Source organism: Staurois parvus, unplaced genomic scaffold (genome assembly GCF_062004578.1).
Source record: "Staurois parvus isolate SC_StPar_1 unplaced genomic scaffold, SC_StPar_1.0 ptg000137l, whole genome shotgun sequence".
NCBI lineage: Eukaryota > Metazoa > Chordata > Amphibia > Anura > Ranidae > Staurois > Staurois parvus.
This window is the reverse complement of record NW_028317933.1, coordinates 11,564,153-11,590,040: the sequence shown is the minus strand read 5'-3', so window position 1 is coordinate 11,590,040 and position 25,888 is coordinate 11,564,153. Positions and strand designations below refer to the sequence as shown.

The 25,888-nt window shown below is 41.1% G+C and overlaps 1 protein-coding gene across 3 annotated transcripts in view; it reads right to left on the bottom strand.

The window, feature by feature from the left end:
• Nucleotides 1-3,622: 3,622 nt before the first annotated feature.
• LOC149465813 (phosphatidate phosphatase LPIN3-like) overlaps nucleotides 3,623-25,888 on the bottom strand; it is a 76,708-nt gene continuing 54,442 nt past the window's right edge. For all 3 annotated transcript variants that reach the window (XM_089673352.1, XM_089673349.1, XM_089673353.1), the window contains exons 16-20: nucleotides 25,394-25,480; nucleotides 23,600-23,752; nucleotides 19,335-19,446; nucleotides 16,651-16,754; nucleotides 3,623-10,581 (exon numbers count right to left, since the gene is read on the bottom strand). In XM_089673352.1, coding sequence (XP_089529478.1) covers nucleotides 10,428-10,581; nucleotides 16,651-16,754; nucleotides 19,335-19,446; nucleotides 23,600-23,752; nucleotides 25,394-25,480 — 610 coding nt within the window. In that variant the 3' untranslated portion in view covers nucleotides 3,623-10,427. The remainder of the gene's footprint in view (nucleotides 10,582-16,650; nucleotides 16,755-19,334; nucleotides 19,447-23,599; nucleotides 23,753-25,393; nucleotides 25,481-25,888) is intronic.

The window sequence follows — 25,888 nt, the reverse complement described above, 5'->3', positions numbered from 1 at the left end:
GCATCTGTGGTACCACCCACTTTCATGTATGGCACAGAATCCCACCAAAAATCTTATGCAAATACTGACTTTATAAAAGTCAGCATTTGCAAAGGGTTAGCAAGCCCCCCTTCTTCTGTGTACAATACTCAGGTCTGGGGACAGGCGACTTGTTGGAGAGCACAGGTGCATGCAATACTTGCATGCTGCGTACCGCAGAGGTAGGTGGCGCTCTATAGGTATCTTAGGTTGCCTACTGCAAAGTTTTAGCATTCATTTACTCAGTTAAGAATCTGCATAGGGTCACAAATGCGAATTAAGGTGTTGCCCATAGCAGCTAATCAGACTCCAGCTCTCACAAAAATGACAAAGCAAAACTAATGTGTATTATAAAATTTGTGATTTTTCAGCCCTGTCAACACACTGCCCTATCTCCTTATAGGCAAAGCAGTCTAATACTTATCTGTCAGCATCTCTAGGCTCGCTTTAGTCACTGCGGTGGTGGATCACATGGGTTCTGTCAAAGGGTGGCATCTGCATTTAGACAAGACCACTGATTGTCTCTCTCTCCTTTGGGAGCTCCAAGCTTTCATACAAGAGGATCACTGTTCCAAAAATGTGGCATCTTTACATTCCCCTCTAACTACTGAGCTGCGGACTGTCATACCAGCCTAAGAGCATGCTTTGATTTTCCTTTTTATGTATATGTCCTTTTATTCTTTCTCATATCTGTAATCCACCATCCAATCCTAAGTGCCTTTCAACTCTGCATTAGGCATTAACTGTAGTGGAGAAATCCTTTGAGAATATCTCCGGCCTGCAGATGTCATGGCTGGAGTTGGGGCTTCTAAATCTGTTGCACATCTGTCTTTGTGTGCAGAGTGTTGGACACTATGGAGAGCAGGATTTATTTTCACAGTTTCTGCTGTTATATACTGAGGTCACATTATACATTTATTTCATGTTAAAAAAGTTTTACAAGTATTAAAACAAAGAAAGGCTTAGCTTTGAAGCTCAGCTTCAGCAAGCAATAGTCAGTTGTAAGTCAATTACCATAGATAGCATTTATACGGCCTTGCTACAATGCCCCTTCCCCCCCACACACACACATCGCCATCCTCATCTCCAGCCATACCTGTGACAGTTGATGAAATAAATGAGAAATTCCCAATAAAATTATTCCAAAATGAACAAAAACCTCTCCCAACTAAAACCGTATTCAATCAGCACAACACACCCTATAATAATAGGATAGTGCTCTAAATAGTTGCTGCTAAAACACTGTTAGTGACTTCACAACACCTGTACAAAAATGAATAACAATACAGTGTAGCGCAACCAACAAATATCTCATATAAAAAGCAATAAAAAACAATAATTGAAGTCCCATGAAAAAGTCTCCTATAACACCACTGTGCAATATGTATAAAATAAATCTTCTCTCTTCTTCAATGCCAACCGTGCAAACCACCATTAGGTGAAAAACCTGCTCACCTCATCAAAAGGTCATTAGGTGCTCAACATATGGACACACTTGTGTATGCCCTCTCCTACTGAGGAAGCCCGAATCTGGGCTGTAACAGGCATAGGTGAAAGGAGCTGAGCCATAGACGTTTTGAATTGATGACCATCTGGGAGAGCGGGGTGGTGAGCCATCTAACAAAATATACATTACATGCTGGCTTGTTTCTTACATCTTGTAAGTGTTTTTAATCTGGGCACTAATAAATCGTTTTATAAATAGAGAGCACTTTTCTGTTTTCCATAATACATATTATATGAGAGTGTCAACTGGAGGAGTGTATACTGTGGTGGTGCCAGGAGAGGAAGACCACAGAGGGTGTACACAAGTGTGTCCATATGTTGAGGACATAATGACCTATTGATGAAGTCATAAAGTGAGGTGAGCAGGTTTTTTATGAGGCCTCCCCTGTTCTATGTGATAAAAATGATTTCCAGTAATCATTCATGAAAATTGTTGGGCGCTGCCACACTGGTGGTCATTAGAGAAATGTCTACTTACATTGACACCAGAGTAGGAGGAAAGGATAGGAGATCCAAAAACCACCTATTTCATTAAAAGCCTCAATCCAAGTCTGCGTGTATAGGCAACACATTTAGGGGGCTCAAAAGCACACCTTTTACCAGCACGTGATCTATAAGTGGAATGTTAGAGAATTGACCTACTGGCCCCCTAATAGGCATGCTCTTCAGTTGGTTGCTACAGACCTCAAAACTCTTCTTTGGCAACCTTATCCTTATCCCCCCAAACCCAGTTCCAGTATTAAATGACTGGATACTCAGCACCACCCATCCGTACTTCTAATATCTGAAATGGTGGTCATTGTAGTGGTCCCTAATATTATCAGCCAGTTGGAGGACACCTCATATGAGAGTATGAGAGAAGGGTCTCTTTATATTGGTGGTCAGTTGGAAGAGTCCCCTATATTAGGGGACAGTGAGGGAAGGACACCCTTGTATTAGTCGTCAGGGAGAGGAGTCGTCCCTTATATTATTGGTCAGTGGGAAAAAGACCCCTTATATTAGTGGTCAGTGGGAGAAGAATCACATTTTATTAGTGGTCAGTAAAAGGAAGAACCCCCTTACCTTGTTATTTTCTGGGAAGACTGCCCCCTAATAGATGTTTAAGGGATCATTGATGTCAGTGGTTACTGAGAGATATAAATTGTTCATTGTTTAAGGAACCTCTTCAGGAACCCTAATGTCTGGTAAACACAATGAGAAAATCTGACAAATGATCATTCGTGTTTTTTTGCATGCTACTCTCATATCGAGCATTAGAGTGCTACCAAGCATATGAAAATTCTCATACGATCCAGTACAACTTCTTGTGTGCTTAGCAATGATGCAACATGTAATCGGACGTGATGTCATGCACGTGTGACCTCTCTATTTGACACTCCTTTGGCTATACCCATTCACAGTGTCACAGCGTATGCATGCATTGGTCTCCTCACATAGATTCGTTCTCATGTCCTGAAAACGATATTCTTTTTGTATTTAGTAGTATTTTGTTGTATGCAAAGATTGTTTTCGTTGCCTTTTTTCCTTCCGGGTTTGTTTTCATGTTTCTGATCATGAGCGGTCTTGGTCACTCGATTTTAAAAAGATGAATACTGTACTGATTAAACAAAAATCGTTCATTCTGTTATCTTACTAAAAAAATGTTGTGCTTGTCCCTTCAGATAATTTTGCCTGAACTGTCACAATCGTCTCTTGAAAGCTGTGCACTAACGAACAGATAATCGAACAAATCTTCTGAATGCATTTTTTTAATTCAATTTTCTCATTGTGTGTACTAGGCATAGGGTTCAGTGGAACCATGGCTGAGAAAGGCTAGCTTAGAGCAACCAATCAGATTTTGCCTTTTAAGTTTCCAGTGCTTGGTAAAAATAAATAAAGGAGCCAAATGATTGTTATGGGTAGACAGTTCTTTACAGCACTAAAATCAGGTCATGTTTTAAAAGCTGTAAACCCCAAGAATTTTTCAGTCTGAAATCCACATCGACAATTTTAATTTTAAATGACCAAATTTATTTAATCTGTAACAACAAAGCTACAGGTTATAATTCATACAAAAATAAAAATTATGTTTCATCAATAATGACTTCTGAGTACAAAGTGAGGTTTAAACTGAGACCTTTAATTATCAACCAAATTCATACTGCAGATCAGTAACTCACCATAACCAATCAAGGCAAAGCCTTCATCTAGTCAGTGTTAAAGGATGATATGTGATTGGTTGCCGTTGGTCTTTGCATTGTCTGCAAGCTATCGTTCAGAATTGTAATTCTTCTTGCAAGATTTTCATGTTACTAAAGGATTAGTACATACAGAACTAATATTTTGTTTTTTGGTAGATAAAATCCCCCAGTTATGATCTTTCCTAAATATATCATGATAGTAATAATGGAACTGATTTCTTTGTAATGGTGCAGACTCAGGGGCAGGGGTGGACTGACCATTTGGAAACTCGGGCACTGCCCCTGGTACCTTTTTCATAGGCAGTTTGGGCAAGGACACAGGGGCCCCATGATCCCCTATTGCCCGGGGGCCCCATGAGTTGTCAGTCCGCCCCTGCTCAGGGGTTGACTTCTTGATCCCGACTTTACCACCAAAGTGAGTCAGTGACCTGGAATAAGCATGTCAGGTTTGAACTCTTGATCTGCATACTTGTGTTGGGTCAATGGCTCAATGACACTTGCAGCTTTCAAAACAAGTCAGCCTTAGCAGCTATGTTTTTCACATTTCTGTATTTCTTCCCTGACAGGTCATCTTTAAGGTTTCAGCAGCATGCTCTCCCTATCCTGTGTCTGCCTAAGCGATTACAAAAAGTCTTGTCATTCCTGCCATGGTTTCCATAACGTAAAATGTGTCCAAAGCCAAATTTTGTGTTCCTTGGTGTTGGATAGAGTGGAGAACAGTTAGAACCTTTGTTGGGAATTTATTGCATTCTGTTTAACCACTGGGGAAATTCACCCTCTCTCGTAAGCTGACCATACATTATGCAATTTTCTTGTTCAATATACTTTAGGTTTACCTTCAACTATGTAATGCAGGGGCTTATCTGATTTCATACAAATTGAAAGTGTTTAGGTTTGACCTCATATTATATGGTTTTGCTAAATCTGCATCTGCCTGAATTCAATGGTGTACCTAAACAGTGACTGCAACTGTGGGATGTGGTCACTGTTCAGATAATAAGTTTACCCCCAGCTCAGTCAATTTTTAAATGGACTTTGTTTGATCCCAGTGGTACTTGCAGGGCCATCCACGCCTTGAATTTTGGCTGATTTCGCAGTTATTGACCAAAATTAGAGTTGTCAATGGGGGCCTTTACTTAATCCCAAATGTACATAAATTCTTAGCTTTAGTTAAACTTTAGAGTATATGTAGTATTCAGTATAAAATGTTACAGATTACATCCATATTCAGGGTGTATCCAACCCTTCCGACCTCCTGGTCCCCTGTTGTGACAACTAGCAGGGGGATCTTCTCCACCAGCTAGCTGTCACAATTTAAAAAAAAAATATAGAGTTCTGTGAATGGATAATTGCAAGTCCCAACTGCCTTTGCGGCTGTCAGATTGTAGTTCTCAATGAACTACCACAGCACTGTTGAGCGTTGTGGTAGTTCATTGTTTCTTCCTTTCAGTGTAAAACTGCCTGTCTGTATGGGCTGACAGCTCACACTAATAGTCTGCAGGAGTCCTGCATGGCACCAGCAAGCTGCTGATTGCCGATGCACTGCTTTCCAGGCTCCTAAAAAAAAAAAAGAAGTAAATGCACATTCATTTTTTTACCTGCAAAAAATTGTGCGATTATTATTTTTTTTTAAAAAAAAGAGAACTTATCCTTTAAACTTCCTGAAGAACATGGGTGGAGCTGGGAACCCAGGGACAGAGATCTTGCTGACAGAATCTAAAACCTATAGCAGTTCATCTTATATGATGCACTCCATAAAGCACGGAATGCATTCTCCTAAATTTGTACCCTTTTCTCATTAAATCACCTGGGCCTAGTCTGTGAACACCGACAGAGGTTTTATATAAATGTCAGGTGACCAAATAGAAAGGTAGAAAGAAGATCAGAAGCTGAATCTTCCTACCTTGTTGGCCCCTTTGGGTGACAGCATCTAATACCACCCGCCAAAAAACAAACAGCAGTTTGGGTGGACAATCCCTTTAAATAAAGCCTAGCATGCTGCTGCAGTGCTGGCAGGGCACTTTGGTATGCATATATTACTAAGGACTTGTGTTCCGTAGCTACACCAGGTATGATTGGCCTGAAGGAATAAATGCATTGTTGAGAATAAACACCATCAATTTGACAAGGATAAAGAATGTGTACATTTCAGCTAAAACTTTACATATTTACATTACAAAATTCTGTATAATAAAAGCATTCTTTTAATTACAATTCATTTACAAGAGGCACCTAAGAGGTCTCTGGAGAGCAGTTAGCCATCTAATCTAGTCCTGCACAACACTAAATCATGGCTGTGTCTGGATGGACCTCTCGGGATGTTGACAGGATGAATAGCATCGGCATTCTTTGGCTGTCAGTAGCCTCTAACACCCCTAATGTAAACATTTCCTCTACATGACATTCCAAGTAGCTGCCTCCTCGAATAGCTCTTAACCTCCAGGAAGGGGCAGAGCTACACTGTTTTTCTGTTGGCATTATCCTGTGTGTATCTGAGAGGATGGTTGTTTTTTTTTTATTATTAAGATGTACAATATTATTTTTCAGTCAAATTGAAGCAAAACAGGAAAGTGAGAGAAAGTTTCAGCTTTTGACTTTTTTTTGTCGTATTTTGGTTTTATGATGCTGATTAATATAAGGTGTATTTCTGTTTTGTGAAATCAAATTAACTGTGTTTTTGAACTTGTTACGTAATAAAGGTCTCTGAATCCGACTATGTGTTTTGTGTCTGCTTGAAACACCTGATGTTGATGTAGGTGAAGCAAAACTGATAGGTCCACATTAAACGTAGAAGTTCACCCAAAGCCTAACTCTAAACCTACTTGCAGCCACATTTTAAAATGAATCTCTCTAGCCCTGTAAAGAAGAAATTGCTATACATATCTTTTCTAAAGCCGATCTGGTCCGGTCTCCAGCAGCAGATACTGTGTGCAGGGGAGAACCAACAAAGGCTGGGAAATGCCTGGAAAGTGATGTCACCCATAGACTTACAATGGGGCTTCCATTGTTGACTTCCTCTCCTGCACACTCCTACACATTGAAGCCATCGCTAACAGCTCAGCTTCGGATGGAGTGGCTATAGAACAGGTATGTATAGCGATTTCTTCTCTACAGGGCTAGATAGACCTAGATAGATTAGATTTAGATTGTGGCTGCGAGTAAGTTTAGAGTTAGGTTTTGGGTGAACGTCTACTTTAAGGCTTCATTCACATGGCCACAGAGAGCCATACAACATGAAGAAGTTGTGTGTTTATGTGGCCCAGAGGTACAAATCGATGACAGGTTGTGGAACTTCAAGCATTTGTATATGTGGATGGATAAGTGGGCCTGGCTGCAGGCAGTTTGGTCATGTGAATGAGGCCTAACTCATTGTATTCAGCCAATTCCTCATCACCCTCCATATAAATCATGTATGTGATGTTCAAAAAGAGAAATTTACACTGCCCAGAGCTTAGACAGCTTTGTTATACTCCATCCCCACTTTTAATAATGGTATTCACGCTATGTCTCGTCATAAGGAATAATGGGCATCCAAGGATAACTTCATGAGAAGGAGATAGTCATACTCCATGGCCAGGTTCTAGGACACAGAGGATAGGAAATGTACACCAGCTTGGCCAGGAGGAGACCTGACAGGTGAACCTGATCGAAAGCTGTGTGAAGGGGACTTTCACACAGCTTCCGATCAGGTTCACCTGTCAGGTTTTCAGACAGATTGGATCGGAAGGTCCATTCATCCCTATAGACAGGCAGGTGTAAATGGGCTGAGGGCATACCTAAATAATCCATACACTTGGGTAGGCCCTCAAACTACAAAGTTCATGACAAATCTAAAGGAGATTGTAAAATCAGATGGTAACATGTAACTTGCTTATTTTTTTTTTTTACAGGTGCATCTTTAAAGTGTCAGGACACCAAATTTTTTTTTATTTTTTTTGTTTTAGGCAAATGTCAGCAGGTCATGTTACCCACAGGCTTTTTTTTAGACTGGATTTACAAACATGCACTTGTGGTAACGTGTGTTTAGACCTGCAGCGTACCAAACACATGAACACTCTGCACTATCATTCGAATGGCACTCCAAAGCACATATATAGTAAAATCCAGCACAACTTCCCTTCAACACACCACAATTGTACAGGAAAGCACTAAATAGTGCATATGGCCCTTTCTAAGAGCCTTTTCACAGTGAATGGGCTGCCTTAACACAACATGAGTCAGTGAATGAAAAAAAACTTGTGTTTCAGCATATTGATAGGTTCAAACACCTGAGCATTAAAGTGGTTCTAAAGCTTAAACCTTTTCTAATGCATTTCCTGCATTAACCTTTTGAGGACCAAGGGACGTATTTGTCCCATGCTTGTAATTGCGTGTATCATCTGATTAAGAACTTAAAACTCTTTTTTTTTTTGGTTTGAGTCAAAATATTAGTTCTTAACAAACAACAAATGGATCTAGCTTTTTGCCAATTATTTCATGAAATGGCTTAGTTACAGCAACTGAAGTGTACGAACAAAAAAATTGATTCTTTTGGCATTCCAAAACCTTACGGTCCTCAAAGGGTTAAGGTAAAAAATGTTTAGATAATAATATTGCCCCCTCTCCTCTCCTTATACCTGAGCCCTCACTCGATCCAGCGCTGTGCCCATCTGTAGCGGTTCTCCCCGCTTTCACATTCTTTGCTGAGGCAGTGGGAGCCATCAGCTCCCGCTGCTGTCAGTCAAATCCTGTAAAAAGAGGGCAGGGCCAAGCCGCACTGTGCGTATCAATGGATGCACACATCACGGCATGGGATTGAGCCTGCAGATGATGGCACACCTAGAAGAGGAGGAGCCAGGCCAGTGGGGGAACCCAAAAGAGGAGGATCAGGGCAGCTATGTGCTATTCTTTGCTTCTTGTTTTTTTTTTATTTAAACTTTACAATCACTTTAACATACCACCATAGGCTGATCAAAACTGCAAGCTATCTGGAATGGCTTGCTGTGTTGCACAAATATAATGTGAGTATCCTTATTATTTGTTTACATTTTTTTTGTTCCTGATTTCATGATTGGAAGCATTTTAATTCTGAATTCTTTACTGTCACTGATTTGATAAGGGGAGTTCTCTATATTAAGATATGAAGTTGTTATTAGCAATCCACTATAAGAGGGTGTTGATCACTTGGATAATACATTTCCTGTGTATTTTGACCTTCAGTTTTTGTGGAGGTCATTTATATTTGGTAAGCTGTGTTTCTTTTTTAGGTGGAGGCATGCAATGTATTATTGCTGTGAATGTGGATTGGAAAACATATTGTATATTCACTGATTGGAACAGCTTGGTTATTTGTTACATAATTGGGGTTTTAGATTGTGAAGGGGCTTATTTTTCCAGGTAAGGGGTATTATGTTATTTTGTTTTTTTTATGTTTTGTTGGTAATTGTTTTTTATATCAATTATATTTGTTTTTTTTACAGCAGCTGTGGATTTATCATACAATAGATAGCCATTTAGTGCAGAGGTTTTATTACTTAGTTATTGGTGAACTGACCCTTTAACTTACTTAAGCTGGCCATAGATGGGTAATATTTCAAAAGAATGTTTGAAGAAAGTTTGTTCAATCTTTCTAATCATCGGTGAGTCAAATCAACGTTCATTTTTTACCCCGGTGATGAGAAAATTTGAAGGAGTAAGATGGCAAATTTGTCTCAAATAAACAAATTTCTAACAGTGTGTGTAGTTTTTGTTTGGTAAGTCCATTCATTCCAAAATCAAATGTTTAAAGCAAACAAAATCTTTCAAGAAACATTTGAATGTTCTGAGGACGTTCTGAGAATTTTTGTACAAATTTTCTTAAGATTTTTCCTAAGAATTTTTGTTGAAAGTTCCATCCATCTATGACCAGCTTTGGACATACATGACAATCAGCAATGCAGCAGTTTTTGCTTTGCCTGCATATTTTTGAGCAGATCTGTTTGATATGGGGTGAATCACGCAATTCAGGAATGAAGGCAATGAAATGGTCAGTCAAAAAACCATGCCTATATATAAACAAATAAAAACAAAAAAAATCTTTCAAATTGGCTGTTTAGTAAACAAAGAGAGGACTAGCCTCTTGGAGCATTGAAAAATTCAGAATATACACACTTCATCAATCTATATCCTCTGACGGTTAGTCTCATATGATTTGGAGATATTATTACTGTGCTGCTCAATGTTATCCTTGCTGGAGGTGAAGCTGTATCTAAGAACTTGCAGTGCAAGGATCTTTTTTCTTTACTTTACTCATTCATTCATGTATCTATGCTTTCTGCACCTCTTCTGAGGTTTCTTGAACATTCTCCTACAGGTCTTCAAATCACCAGTGAACCATCACCTTATTACATCCAAAACAACCTGATTATTGATCATTGGGCCTGCTATGGCTACTTGAAGAGAAGATTGTCTCATTAGGACGTAAAACTTATGCCTTATATATAAAATTTATTTTAATGGAAGAACTGAATAGCTTACTGCAGCAACCGGTCAGACATCAGACTTCTTCATTATGTAACCTACAGTAGAAGAATGACATCAGGAATGTCTGCTGTGAAGAACACTTTGTTGTTCCTTCTCTCCAGTGTTTGTAGATCATCCCCAGGGTTGAACCTTTTAGGCCTTTGCAAAAATGTGGTTCTAATGGCTCCTATGTCCATGACTGGCCATACAAGTTCTGGGAAAAGGACACTTGACATACAATTCTTAGGAAATGTGCACAAGCTCTTCCTCACTAATACTGCTCACTGGGTCTCTCCAATAGGAAAAGTCATTAAACTGCGGAGACAGCAGAGCTGAGATGGCGTAGGACGAAGGAGGAGGGAACATGACATTCACCAAATCACACAGAGCAGAGTACCTGTGAGAACAAAGACCATTGGCAGTCATGAAGTCACAAAAACAGTTCATAACATAAATATATGTAAAATATTCTGCAAATAGATTTGTAGTTAGATTGCAGTGATGTCTTTGATTATATGTGAATGGCACTGTTATCAAATATCTACAAATCTGATATGTTTAACAAATACAAAGGTTACTCTTGTCACATGATATGCTTTAAAGATGACTCCAGGTAAGAACAGGTGTAGTTAAGCCTTAACATAGACAAGCAAATGTTTGCCCAACTTTAGTAGCACCAGGAACTGCTTCTGATTCTATTACCACTCGCCTGATGGACATAAGTGGTACACCTAAAGAGGTCCTATACTGTGAAAGTTGTGTCAAAAAAGGTAAGCAGAGGACAAAGGACTAATCTTCAGTATCATTGGTGGTCTTTCTACTGCTGATCTTTTCCCATTATTGACTTACCATGGCTTGCTCTGCATGGTCTCTCTGTGTGAAGGCAGCCACCTTTGTACATGAGGAGGCTTTGCCTCCTCATGTCAGAGCTGCCCCACTGATGACTGGTAAGGTAATAAAATAAGCAGCAACAGAGCTGGAGGATTCCACGTAGTGAATTAAACAAACACAGCTTCCTGTGTTCTTCCTGTTTTCCAGCAAGGAGAACAGTGGGCACCAAAGTAGTGGCATCACCAAAGTTGCTTTAAGCATTGGAAAGTCTATTTGCTATGAGGGACAAGTGGGTAGATAGAGGGAAAATATTAAAGTGGACATAGACTCATAAAGATCTACTATCTTATAGTGAACATTTAGAATTGTTTACTGTGCCTTTTCAGTACCCTGAAAAATCTACCTTTTGTCTTAAATTTCTTCTAAAAAATTTGTTGTGCACCTCCTGACATGTGACTGTGCCTAGTCACCCATGAACCTAAAGCCACATAACTATTCATCTGCCGTGTGATATCATCCAAGGCACTGCTGCCTCTGACTGCTAGTCACATGTGAACTGGAGTGAGATTCAGCGATATTACTGTGCTGCTCAATGTTCTCCTTGCTGGAGGTGAAGCTGCATCTAAGGACATGCAATGCCTTTCTACTTTTGCGTCATTCATTTATCAATCTGCAGTGTATTGAAAATGTATTCATAGCCCTTGAAATTTTCCACATTTTGTCATGTTACAACTAAAAACGTAAATGTATTTTATTGGGGTTTTATGTGATAAACCAACAAAAGTGGCACATAAGTGAAGTGGAAGGAAAATGATAAATGGTTTTCAACATTTTTTACAAATAAACATCTAAAAAGTGTGGCATGCATTTGTATTAAGCCCCCCCAGTCAATACTTTGTAGGACCCCCTTTCGCTGCAATTACAGCTGCAAGTCTTTTTGGGGATGTCTCTACCAGCTTTGCACATCTAGAGAGGGACACTTTTGCCCATTCTTCTTTGCAAAATAGCTCAAGCTCTGTCAGATTAGATGGAGAGCGTCTGTGAACAGCAATTTTCAAGTCTTGCCACAGATTCTTAGTTGGATTTAGGTCTGGACTTTGACTGGGCCATTCTAACACATGATTAAGCTTTGATCTAAACCAGTCCACTGTAGCTCTGGCTGTACATTTAGGGTCGTTGTCCTGCTGGAAGGTGAACCTCCACCCAGTCTCTTTTGCAGACTCTAAAAGGTTTTCATCTAAGATTGCCCTGTATTTGGCTCCATCCATCTTCCCATCAACTCTAACCAGCTTCCCTGTCCCTGCTGAAGAAAAGCATTCCTACAACATGATGCTGCCACCACCATGTTTTACGGTGGGGATAGCGTGTTCAGGGTGATGTGCAGTGTTAGTTTTCCGCCACACATAGCGTTTTGCTTTTAGATCAAAAAGTTAAATTTTGGTCTCATCTGACCAGAGCACCTTCTTCCACATGTTTGCTGTGTCCCCCACATGGCTTCTCACAAACTGTAAACGGGACTTCTTATGGCTTTCTTTCAACAATGGTTTTCTTCTTGCTACTCTTCCATAATGGCCAGATTTGTGGAGTGCATGACTATTAACTGTCCTGTGGACAGATTCTTCCACCTGAGCTGTGGATCTCTGCAGCTCCTCCTGAGTTACCATGGGCCTCTTGGTAGCTTCTTTGATTAATGCTCTCCTTGCCCTGCCTAACAGCTTAGGTCGATGGCCAAGTCTTGGTAGGTTTGCAGTTGTGCCATACTCTTTCCATTTTTGGAGGATGGATTGAACAGTGCTAAGTGAGATTTTTTTTTTTTTTAAACCCTGCTTTAAAATTCTCCACAACTTTATCTCTGGCCTGTTTGGTGTGTTCCTTGAAACAAAAACAGACTAAGGGACTCCCTTAGAAACGTGTCAGACTGAATTTGAGAATCTTCACTCATGATAAGACTCCCGCTGGTTTCAGACTCCTTGAGTCTCGCTAAGGCCTTTACACGCTTGTTATACTTCTCTGTTTGTGAGTATATTTTAAATTCAATAAAATCACATTTTACTGAGGTAATGCGCAAGGTTGGTGCGCTTTCTTTTTGTTTCGCTTTACAGTATTGGTGTGTTCCTTGGCCTTCACGATGCTGTTTGTTCACCAATGTTCTCTAACAAACCTCAGCTGTATTTATACTGAGATTAAATAATCTCAGTAAATAATACACACAAGTGGACTCTATTTACTAATTAGGTGACTTCTGAAGGCAATTGGTTCCATTAGATTTTAGTTAGGGGTATCAGAGTAAAGGGGTCTGAATACAAATGCACGCCACACTTTTCAGATAGTTATTTGTAAAAAAATTTGAAAACCATTTATTACTTTCCATCCACTTCACAATTGTGTGAAACTTTGTGTTGGTCTATCACATAAAATCTCAATAAAATACATTTACGTTTTTGGTTGTAACATGACAAAATGTGTAAAATTTCAAGTATGAATACTTATGCACCTCCTCTGATGCTTCTTAAATATTCTCCTACAGGTCATCAAATTACCAGTCATCAGAAGGACAAATCTGATATGGAGAAGCAAAGACCAAAATACTGCAGAGACTATGGGTTGATTTAAAACTGGAGAGTGCAAAATCTAGTGCAGGCATGCATGGTAGTCAGCATATAACTTCAGCTTGTTCAAATAAGCTTTGATATATATAAAAAAAAAAAAAAAAACCTGGAAGCTGATTGGTTTCTGTACAGAGCTGTAACAGATTTTGTATTCTCCCAGTTTTAGTAAATCAACCCCAAAGTGTGGACCAAGAAAGAACGAGTTGGAGGCACTGGACCAGGTTAGGCTATGCACAAAGAGGTCACTGGGAAATGCATTGTCAAAGGAGATTTAGAAGCACCACACCAATGGTTGACAGACCAAATATTTTGTTACATCATAGTATATCCAAAAGATATAATCCAACAGGTGTCAGGAGACAGGACACCCTTTATCAGAGCTCAATACACTGATAAAAAATTGGACTCAAAAGATTTAAAAAAACTCAAACCCAGCAAACTGAACACAAAAAAAAAAACTGAGGAGGTCTTTGTACTAATGATGCAACATTAGTACAGCAATCTCCCTGCTGAGCTATTGTGTTCTAACAGGGGGACTGCCCTAACTCTGCCAGAACATACCGGTCAGCACTTGCAGCAAGGTCCATTGACAGAAACCATCCAAGAGATCGACTTCTGTCAAACAAGGACCCATACACACGAACCGAATGTCAGCCAGTATCTACTGTACTGGCCGATTTCAGTCAATATTTGGCCTGGGGCTTTAACCCTTTGGCACAAACCTCCTCCCAGCCCTTTAAGGGTTCTAAAAGCCGGGAGGCAGAGGTGGGCCTTAGGGTCATGTGACCACTGTGATTGGCTGTTATAGCGGTCAGATGATTGAAAAGCTCCCGATCGTAAGTAGGCATTGGGAGCTTACCAATCACTGCCGGCTACCATGCTGGGAACACGCTCTCAGCATGGTAATTAGTTTTGTCAGGGCCGCATATATGCAGGGCATCAAGACCCACATGCCGAGCTCCTGCATATATGCGTGTGGCCAGCGTCAACAGGTTATAGTATATGTGGGAAGGCAAGCTCCAACAGCTACTGAAATCAACTGCATTTCTCACTGATACCCATGTTCCTTTTTATCACTTCTCTCCAAAGTCTTGTGGACAGTGAGAGACAAGACATGGTAACTCAGTTGTGGGAAAAAGATCAGCTGCAGGGAAAACAGGCAATACTGGTGATTAGTCTTTTGTCCTCTTCTTGTCTTTTGGGATCAGCATCCAAACCAGAGGTCCTCTTTAAAGGCTCAACTTTACTCAAATCCAATATTTCATTTTTGGTAGATACTGAAGAGTTAAATCATCTAATGACTTCTTATGTTTCTCAGGGACTGTCATGGAAAGATCTCTACTTGTAAGGGAATTATAAAGTTTGGTCTTGTTTCTCTGACTGTAGCTGGTTTATAGAGATCCTGTAATTGGAGGGTATTGTTGTCTCAATCAGATAAAAGGGGTCTGTTCCTGCTGGTCAAGGTCGTTCCCCAGAAACTGAGAAAAAAGACAGACTAGCAGAGTCTGTGGGAAAGGTGTAATCGACTTTGCTATAGTGCAAGAACGGTGAAAATCATCTGGAGAGAAGCAGTATTAGATGCTGTGTGTAATGGTAAACTGTTTTAATATACTACGTGCTCTTGAGTTCCCAGGCCTGCACATCTGGCTATTTCATGGAGCTCCAACTCTCCAAGATGGATATAAAAACCCCACCACCTGCATTTTTTATTTGTTTTCAATAAACTAGTAGAAGGTTAGAACCACTGTTATTTTATTTAGGGCAACCATATATGGATTGAAATTTGCCTGGTTCAGCAGGGACATTGATCGACTTCAATGCCTGTCTGGTTTTTACATGTAATTACTGATGGTGGCTATAGCCACTACCAGTAACCATTGTGTTCTGATGGCTGGGATGGCTCCCCGCTGGCAGAACACAAGAGATCTGCAGGAGGGATTTCCCCATCAACACTGACTCTGTTGATGGGGGATTTGAGCAATTTTCTTTCCTGCAACCCGTGGTTGCAGGAAAGCAAATCGATCCATCTAAGGCTCGCCTTAGGAGCATTTTTTATTCCATTTAATATTCTGACATTTCACCCAGCCCTGATGAATGGGGATCAAGTGGCCCCCGAAATGTGTTGGCTGTTTCTTGCCTTGTATGTTGTAACTAACTGAACAATAAAGCCTTTGGACTGCTAAGGATTTTTTGTTTGGCACTCTTTTTGACCTATTACAATCAGATCAATGAGAAGTTGCATAGTGAGCCTCAAACATAAATAAATGATAGCAGGAGACTACTACAGAGCGTCATTTGAGTGACAGCTCTGAGTCTGCCTAGGGTTTCTAATGTCACATGTAAGGCGACGGCACTAATCAGCAGTGTCGGTTCTGTTCATCATCATAATATCATCAATAATTACCGGGAGAATGACGCACAAAGCATATTAATTTTACATATATCCTTATGAGAGGATTGTTGCTGATGTTAATAGTACAGGAACATGGTCTCTGTAAAGAGAATCCTTCTTAATAGGAAAACAGCCAGCAATAAAACATGACAAATTTTAACCTATCAAATTGAATTTTTTTTTTCTGGAGTTGGGCTTTATATTATGAAGGACAGAATAAAAAGAGTTGGGAACAATCATTTTGTAGCAGACATAAGATTCCCTGGTGGGTACTAACAGAGGCAAGGACTATAAAACTGGAGTCCCCATGGGGAATAAAAAGCCAGCAGGTGACAGCCCACCAGACCCTCTATAAATAATGACTTTTGGGTAGACTGTCTCTTTAAAGAAATTGATATTATATAATTTAATGTCATAATCGCATAGCAGCGGAACAGATCATGTGAGCAGCATAAGTGTTGATTCTCTTTGGCAACACAAATCACAGCAACTGGGAAATAAAGTACAATACATGAGATTATAGAAGCAGGTGAGAGGATCTGGACATTGTGGGAAGGAACATGTGTGACTACATATGGCTGTGATGTTACAGAGCCCCCTCCTCCCCCTCATTGCAAACAGCCCAGAAACTCACGAAGATTTGAAGCCAGAGTTCAGGTCCTGGGTCAGTTCTCCCCTTGGGTTGACAGTGAAGATCCGAGATTCTGGCACCCCCACTTTCCTGTAGGCTAGGACATCCTGCGATGAGTGGGTGATTGGCACGAGTACAGAAGAATGGGAAGATGGAGGGGTAGACAAACAAGGAAATGGTAAGAGGGGGAGAACAAGACTTATTTCTCATGCTATGTTCACATACATTTCCATACAATCCAGCCCTCTTCTCTCATCAGATTGTGTTTCTGCATACTCCTCTGAAATGGAGTTCCGGCTCTCCATCCTAAATTCATTGATCCCGCATGGCTCGTCTTTCACTAGTCCCCCATTATACACATACTTATAGTGGCCATGTACCTTGTACTCACAGATGTAGTACTAGGTGGGTAAAAGACAAATATAAAAAGGAGTCTAATCAGAAAATTATAGTAGAGTTTTATAGTATTTCTTTAATCCTTATGGTCAGCACTAAACATATTTAAAAAATCATTTCAATTAATTAAAGAGGAACTTCACTCCCCCTTTTTATTTTCTTTCTCTCCTACCTTGACAGCTGAGTTGTCCTCAAAAAACATACTCAACTGCCGAGCACATCTAGTGTTGTCTAATGTAAGTGTCACTGCTGCCTGAGGAAATGGCCTCAAGTAGCCTCAAAAAGTTGCTTCCAGTGTCGGGACAAGGTTATCCAGCACCCAGGGCATAGAAGCAAAACTGTGCCCCTCCCCAATTCTTTAAAAGCTGCACAGGGCAGCTGCCCCTCTTGCCCACCCCTTGTCCCGGTCTTGGTTGCTTCTTTCTGTTGGTGACATTAAATTGTCTTGTTTGCTTAAATATGGTGTGCTGGTGATATCTTGGAATGGACTCATGCTTTGGCAGCGCCATCCGCAATTTCACCACAACACTCTTTTATAACTGGGTCTCCTTGCTCTATGCATGCACTGGGCACTTTGTAAATTAAACTGTTGTTCACGGAGCTCAGGAACTCAAGCTGAAATTTACACACACAAGTGAGTAAGCACTGAATCCTTCCCCTCCTTCTGTAGGGTTCAATCCATGGTTTCTCTAAAAGACAGGAAGCCTGAAAGGAAACAACTACTGCATGGCTGCTTATTTAATTTGTAAAAAAAAAGGTAAACACATATACTGTATATTTTGGAAAAACAGTTGGCTCAAAAGTATTAGTGCTGATTTGATTCAAACATGTGCGGTGCAGACATAGTAGCTTCACCAGTTCAGGTCAGGTTTACATCAGGTTCCAGACAGAATCAGCTCAGGATTTTACACTGTTCACACTTATCAGGTTTAGAAACGATTCCCATAGCAGTAAATATCCTGTAATCCGTACCTGAACCAAAGAGCACTGCTCATCAATCGTACATGACTCTGCACCTGACATATGTGAACAGGCACCATAGGAAGCAATGTTATTGCTCATGTCATGTGGATTAGATGCGGTTCGAACCGCATCCAATCCGCATATCTACTATATTGCCAAAAGTATTGGGACACCCCTCCAAATCATTAGATCCAGATGTTCCAATCATCTCCATGGCCACAGGTTTAAAAAATCAAACAGCTAGGCATGCAGATTGCTTCTACAAACATTTGTGAAAGAATGGGTCGCTCTCAGGAGCTGAGTGAATTCAAGTGTGGTACCGTGATAGGTTGCCATCTGTGCAATAAGTCCATCCGTGAAATTTCCTGGCTACTAAATATTCCGCAGTCAACTGTTAGTGGTATTATAACAAAGTGGAAGCAACTGGGAACAACAGCAACTCATCCACGAAATGGTAGGCAACGTAAAATGACAGATCAGGGTCGGCCAATGCTAAAGCGCACAGTGCATAGAAGTCGCCAACTGTCTGCAAAGTCAATAGCTAACGACCTCCAAACTTTGTGTGGCCTTCAGATTAGAACAACAACAGTGCGTAGAGCACTGCATGAATTGGGTTTCCATGGCCGAACAGCTGCATCCAAGTATTACATCACCAAGTGCAATGCAAAACGTCGGATGCAGTGGCGTAAAGCACGCCGCCACTGGATTCTAGAGCAGTGGAGACGTGTTCTCTGCAGTGACCAGTTATGCTTCTCTGTCTGAAAATCTGATGGACATGTCTGGATTTGGCAGTTGCCAGGACAGCGGTACTTAGCTGACTACGTTGTGCCATGTGTAAAGTTTGGTGGAGGAGGGATTATGATGTGTTTTGACCTGTTTTGACCCGCCCACCATGGGCTTGATCACAGAGGTTTGATTCCAATAGACACACTCCTAAACCTTGTGGACAGCCTTCCAAGAAGAGTTGAAGCTGTTATAGCTGCAAAGGGTGGGCCAACTCAATACTGAACCCTACGGACTAAGACTGGGATGGCATTAAATTTCATGTGCGTGTAAAGGCAGGTGTCCCAATACTTTTGGCAATAAAGTGTATGTGAATTGACACTTATTATTTTCCTTTTTTTTTTTTCTAAAACCATTACCATTAAACAATTTTGTAAAGTACACTGTGACCCTGGTAAAACTGTTGCCCACTGCTGGCCACCTATGATTCCCATGTAGTAAATGCAGATGTTTGAGGTTCAAACAGTTAAACCCAGCCAATGTGCATTCCCCTTCACTGCCTACTGTAGACTCTTAATTCCTCTCATAGGTAACTTTATACTTACATTGGGCCTATTGCCAAAGGCAGCATGGAAAGGACTGGGGTCAGGGAAGAGCTGGAAGATGTCAGAGAGACAAGCAATCTTAAAGTGCTCTGGGGTCTTTTCTATAACTTCCCTGCAAGAGAGAAAAATCAAAAACTTAATATTTTCCCTCTGTACAATAATCATAGCATATTTAAATCTCATCGTTCCTTAAGCAGGGCTCTTTTGTAATATGAAAGAAGGGAACCTGTGTCAAAATGACAGGTGGGATGTATCTGGTTGCTATAGGTAATTGTAGATGCTTCACTTTTTATTAAACCATCTATTTGCATCTGCATAGGTATGATCTGTGATAGCGTAATCAGCCAATAATGGAGTACCCCTTGCAGAATTATGCAGAGAACCTACCATGGGACATAATAGACTCCACACCAAGGTCTGCATTTTACGAATGAAGAGAAAAAAATGCAGGCATGGTGTAGGGTAAACACTGAGGTTTCCAGTGATATGCACTCTCTGCTATAAACAGGCCCTCCGAGACTGAAGTACTAAGCGATTAAGGCAGGCCATAGATTATGTGATTTTCTATCCTGCAAGAAAATCACTAGATTCCCCCAAAATGGAAATAATTGCATGCTAAAAATCCAACATCAATAAACTTGGGCACAATCAGCCTGCTCATAGATGGATCAAATCTTGGCTGGTCCCTGCTGAACCTGCTGAGATTCGATCCATCTATGGCTGGCTAAAGGGGTTAATTTACTAGAAATGTAGAGTGCAAAATCTGGTGCAGCTGTGCATGGGAGCCAATCAGCTTCTAACTTCAGCTTGTTCAGTTAAGCTTTGCCAAAAATAAAATGGAAACTAATTGGTTTCTATGCAGAGCTGCACCAGATTCTACACTCTCCACTTTTAGTAATCAAACCCAATGCTTTTATCCACAAGCTCCAGTGAATATGCAAAGAGATAAGAGGAATTCTAATAAGCTCCTCTTCTTTCCCCTTGCCCATGCCCCCCCCCCCCCAGCCTATCCATCAATACCAACAACACCACCATCAATCCTGCCCCACAAGCCAAAGTCCTTGGCGTCATTCTGGACTCAAACCTTTCCTTCCAACCTCATGTCAAATCACTTACAAACACATGGAGGCTCCACCTTCGCAGCATCGCCAAGGTACGCTCCTTCCTTACCCCAGACACCACTAAACTACTCGTACACTCCCTGATTATCTCACGCCTCGACTACTGCAACTCCCTTCTCACCAGCCTACCCCAGCGCAGGCTCTCCCCGCTTCAGACCATCCTGAACTCAGCGGCTAGACTCATCCACCTCACCAACCGCTCCACCTCTGCCACCCCCCTCTGCCTATCCCTCCACTGGCTCTCGGTTGCACAACACATCAAATTCAAACTGCTAACTCTGACCTACAAAGCCATTCACAACACTGCCCCTAACTACCTCACCAACCTGATTCCCAGGTACCACCCTACCCGTACCCTTCGCTCCTCACAAGACCTCCTTCTGTCTTGCTCCCTGGTCTCCTCCTCCCACGCACGACTGCAAGACTTCTCCAGGTCCTCCCCCATCCTCTGGAACTCACTACCCCAATCCATCAGATTGTCGCCTTCCCTCCTCACCTTCAGACGCTCCCTGAAAACCCACCTCTTCAGGGAAGCCTACCCCACCCTTACCTAACAGCCATCCTCCTTCATTCCTCCTACCACTCCATCCCCCACAGCCACTTCTTCCTGTACCACTACCCCCTCCCTCCTAGATTGTAAGCTCGAAAGAGTAGGGCCCTCTAACCCCTCATGTGCTGTTTGTTGTTGCTGTACTGTTTCATGTATTGTCCCCCCCTCTATTGTACAGCGCTGAGCAAACCCTTTGGCGCTATATAAACTCGATGTAATAATAATAATAATTTGGCAAATTTTATTCTCTATAGTGTCTACATATAATGATATGGCTGAGAGCATCATTTCTCAAAGACATGTTCCTGGTCTTTATTCATACATCTTGTCCAGTTAGCAATAGACTGGCAAAAAAGACATTGCAACAATAGCTGGCTGCAGGGCAGAACCTGCAATGGAATAGAATGACTTCCAGGTGCCTACCAACTAAATCCTTAAAAAAGAACACATCCCCAATAGGAACTGTATTGAAAATGTCAGGATCCACTACCAGAATAACCAATTTCTTCTTAAATTCCTTTTTTATAGGATAAATTTCAGCAAAAAGCTAAGGAGTGAAAATCTTTTCAGGATTGGGACAGTCCTCATAACATGCATAATTTGTGTGTGTTCTGGAAAAGCCAGTTTCTTAGTGCCATAGGTGCTTGTTTAGGCTGTGGAGAGACAGATGCTGCTATGCAGCCTGCATATAACCCATGTACTGCACTGCATGTGCACCACGTAGCCTGCATATTAACCCATGGTCTATGAATACTGTGTCCTGTACTGTTCAATTAAAATAGGTGGATATCTACGGCAGTCTCTGAGATTTAAAGTGAATCTTGCTTCTTGAAAAAAACACCCGTGCAGAAAAAAATATATACCATAATATCACCATTCCCTTTAAGGGTAACTCCCCATCACAGGCAAATAAAAAAAAACATATAGTGTACGCAATTGTGACGCAAGTCATATTGCAATTGAAGTATATTAAAAATTACCTTTCCTTTTCAATATACAGGGCTGTAATTATCTGTAAAATGCAATATGGCTACCTGGAGGTGTCCTGTACACAGATGGTGTAATAACGCCCCCTGAAAATGTCATTTCCTGCTTGTTTGATTGGCTCACTAATTTTCCCAGAAGTCTGCACTAAGATACAAGTCAGATTTTTGGCATCCCCTGCAACAATCATTTTTGGTGAGATACTTCCAAAGGGAATTAGACCCTGCCAATATCCTCATTAGAGCCCTGCAGGTGCAGAAGCTGATTGATAATTATAAAACCATTCTCATACAGATTCACTCTGCACATGGACATGGGCAAGTAAACAGCTATTTCTTCAGAATAACAAAATGTAGGACTGTGCAACAAACTTTGTTAAAATCCTGTGTGCATAGATCACCCAGTGGGGGAATGTCTTTTTCTCAACAAAAGTGGAGTTACTCTTTAACTTTTCTTGCAGCTCCTAGGAAAGGGTGACACCATCCTGCTTCCAACAAGATCCTGGGGTATGCTGAGTAGAGCCCAAATCTCACTGAGAAGATGATCATGCATTGTGCTGCAGCACCTCGTGAGGTTTGAAATATTAGCCATTCTTTGAGATCTCATAGGCACTAGGATGAGATCACAACCTTCACTGTGGAAACTGAAAGAAGGGCCAGTATAATATCTCATTTATTTCCCCTACAGGTAATTGTTTTTGTTTTATTTAGTGTTTCAGCAGGCAGAACAGTCACATTTTAAAATAAGCCCATCCTCAGCCAAAGCTTTTTTTTTTTTTAGTTTTCGATAGAGTGGAAAAGGGTTAAAGGTTTTTATTATTGCCCATGACTCCACAGATAGGATTTTCTGTCACTTTTTGTCCCATTGACAACCCCCGTGGCACTTGGATTAGCATTGAGGGATTGGGGGTCACTAAGACAGAAAAACACAGACAGCAATGCAAATTTTAAAGAGGTTCTAATGTTTCCCCACTGTATTAGCAATTTTGTTTTTGTTACGGTCTCTGTCCCCAATGGAGACATTTCCCATCACTTCATGAACCCTTTTACCAAACCAATAAGGGAGAGGAAACCATCCTTACGATGGATGACACAGCCAGGTACTCTGTGCTATGCAAAACGAAAAGAAAAGTTCTGGTTGGAAATGGGCTTTTCTAGTGTTATTCTGGGAAGACGATAAACTGAACCAATTTCCTTGCCGAGGACATTGCGAATACAAACCTTTATTCCATTTTTGATAAATCAGCCACGTAAGTAGATGTTTAAAACAGTCAGCAAAGTTGTATGTTGACACCATGCTGCCCCAGGCACAGATGTAGGATATGGTCCCTTTTGTACAACATCTGCCCCTTGTATCATGCAACTATCTTTGTAAAAACTACTACTACTTTGGAGGGAGCATGGGGTCTGCTATGTATTCAGGACAGCGTCCATTGCACCCCATTTCTTTTACAGTTTTCTGGCTGAATTAAGCCATACATTTCCAGAGTTCGACAGAAGAGGGGGAAAAAAAAAAGAAACGAGGTATCCTAACTGGTTTGGTGCTGCCCATTCTCACTACAAATTTTTCAGTGTGGAAAATGTTCTGGATAGCTCTCTGGATCTACTCACCTATGAAGGGCAGTAAAAAGGCTGCTTGGAGACAGCAGGAGAGGACCTGGTGGCAGAATGTAGCCCCCTTCACTCACCCCCTGGAGGAAGGTCTTGGTGATATCGGCCAATCCTACTGAACGTGCAGAACAGTAGAGGAACTTGTAGTCATTCCTGTGAGATGAAACACGTCATGGGTCATCCAAAGAAGAAAGAGTTAAAACGGTATGTATAAGATTTTTGTATTTACAGCTCTGAGGCTTAAAGTGATTGTAAAGGTTCATTTTTTAAAAATAACAAACAGGTCAAACTCATCTGCTCTGCACAGAGCGGCTCCAAACCCCCTCTTCTGGGGTCCCCTGCTGGCGATCTTGGCTCCTCCTCTTCTCCGGGTGCCCCCATAGCAAGCCCCCTGCTATGGGGATACTTGTGTGCGCTCAATCCTGAGCCGGGCTGTGTGCAAATATAGATTCTCCCTCCTCACAGGATTTGACTGACAGCAGCAAAAGCCCATGGCTCCTGATGCTGCAAAGTCTCCTGTAAGAATGGCTTTGCACACTGCAGTTATGATCTTCCTCTTCTTGAGTCCCACACAAGCGCTCCTGGCCCCTCCTCCCTGCTGACTGCCCTCATAGCAAGCTACTTGCTCTGGGTGCACTCGAGCGTGCTGCCCCTGTGTCTATGAGACACAGAGTATGTCTTGGCCCTGCCCTCTGCTTCCTCCTCACTGGCTGTGATTGACAGCAGCAGCTCCATCTGCTATGTCTCAGCCAAAGAGGAGGCAGACACCCAGGAGAGCTTCTGCTCTTGTGCACATTGCTGGATCAGGATTCGGCTCAGATAAATAGAAGAGGAAGCTGCACACTGAAGGTTTTTTTACCTTCATGCATATAATGTATGTAGGTGAAAAACCTGCAGCCTTTAGAACCACTTTAAAATTTGTCCCTGAAACTTTTTTATCCCCAAAATGTTAGCCAAAACATGTACCTAGAAATATATTTAAGCAGTTGACAGAATTAGGGGTCGAAGTCAGGTGGGTAAAGCCTCAAAATTAAGGTTTGAGAATTAATTTATTGGGTCCCTGGATAATAAAACGTGTCATATGCATACTGATTTCTGTATGTTGGCCAACGGATATGTGGGCTTCATTTTTAACAGTTTAGATGCTTGAAAAGCCCCATTAGTTACATAGTTAGGTTGAAAAAAAGAAGATGCAGGACCATCTAGATCACCCAATGGGAAAAAAAAAAATAAAACCAACATATACAGAACCCTATACCCACAGCTGATCCAGAAGAAGGCAAAAAATTGCTTCCCTTATCTTATTGGTAGTGCCACAATGAGATCCTTCTGCTACTATCTATACCTATAATACTCAAAACAGGGGACAGTGATATCACCTTTTAATGGCTATTGCAGGTAGCTCCAGCTGGGAACTCAGGTGGAAGGATTGCTCTACCAGAATCCATGAGAAATACATATGACAGTGAAGTCTAATTTCATCTGCTTCAGCTATCAAAAAACTTAATTTATCAGGGCTGTGTGGACTTACCCAGGAATATGAGTTTGAAGGTAAGTGGGCCTTACCTATAAAACTAATGTTTTTATTACTCAACAGCATCTAATCAGATTCAAGCCCTTCATTGAACCCTACAACTGATAAGTTGGTATAAAATAAAAAGATACCCGATGATGTTAACCTAAGCAAACCATACACTAATAAACATTAGGAAAGGTGAAGAATGAGATGTATAATGTAAAAGCCGTGTATGGGAGCAGGAGGTGGAAGGACAGTGCTATGACTATGATACTGACTTGTGGATGGCGTTATAGAGCTGAACAATTCCAGGCTGAGTCCAGTCTTTTCCCAGCTGCGGTAAAATGTGACCGAGAGCATCTGACCTGAAGATACAGAGATGCAAGATAGATAAATGCTTAATGAAAAACATGGAAATAATTTGGCCAAGCTGGTCATAAACAGAGAAATGTCAATCTGGTAGAAAATATTTTATTGTTTTCATAATACAGGAGGACATTATATATGCTGGAACCTACTATCACAGATAAAACTTGCCATGCCATTATTTGATGGAACATTGGCCAGAGGCATTGTCATATGTTCAGTGTTATGTGTGTATGGCCAAATCTGCTAATGTTTGAATTAAACAACTTTCCTGGGGCTTAACGGCTGTAATCTAAATAATACATAAACATTTTTGTTTATTCTCATCAGATGCTGAATCATGCTATTTCCATATTTAGGGACCCAATGTAAACAAGTGCCTGTGCTCCAGATCTGGCCACCACTGC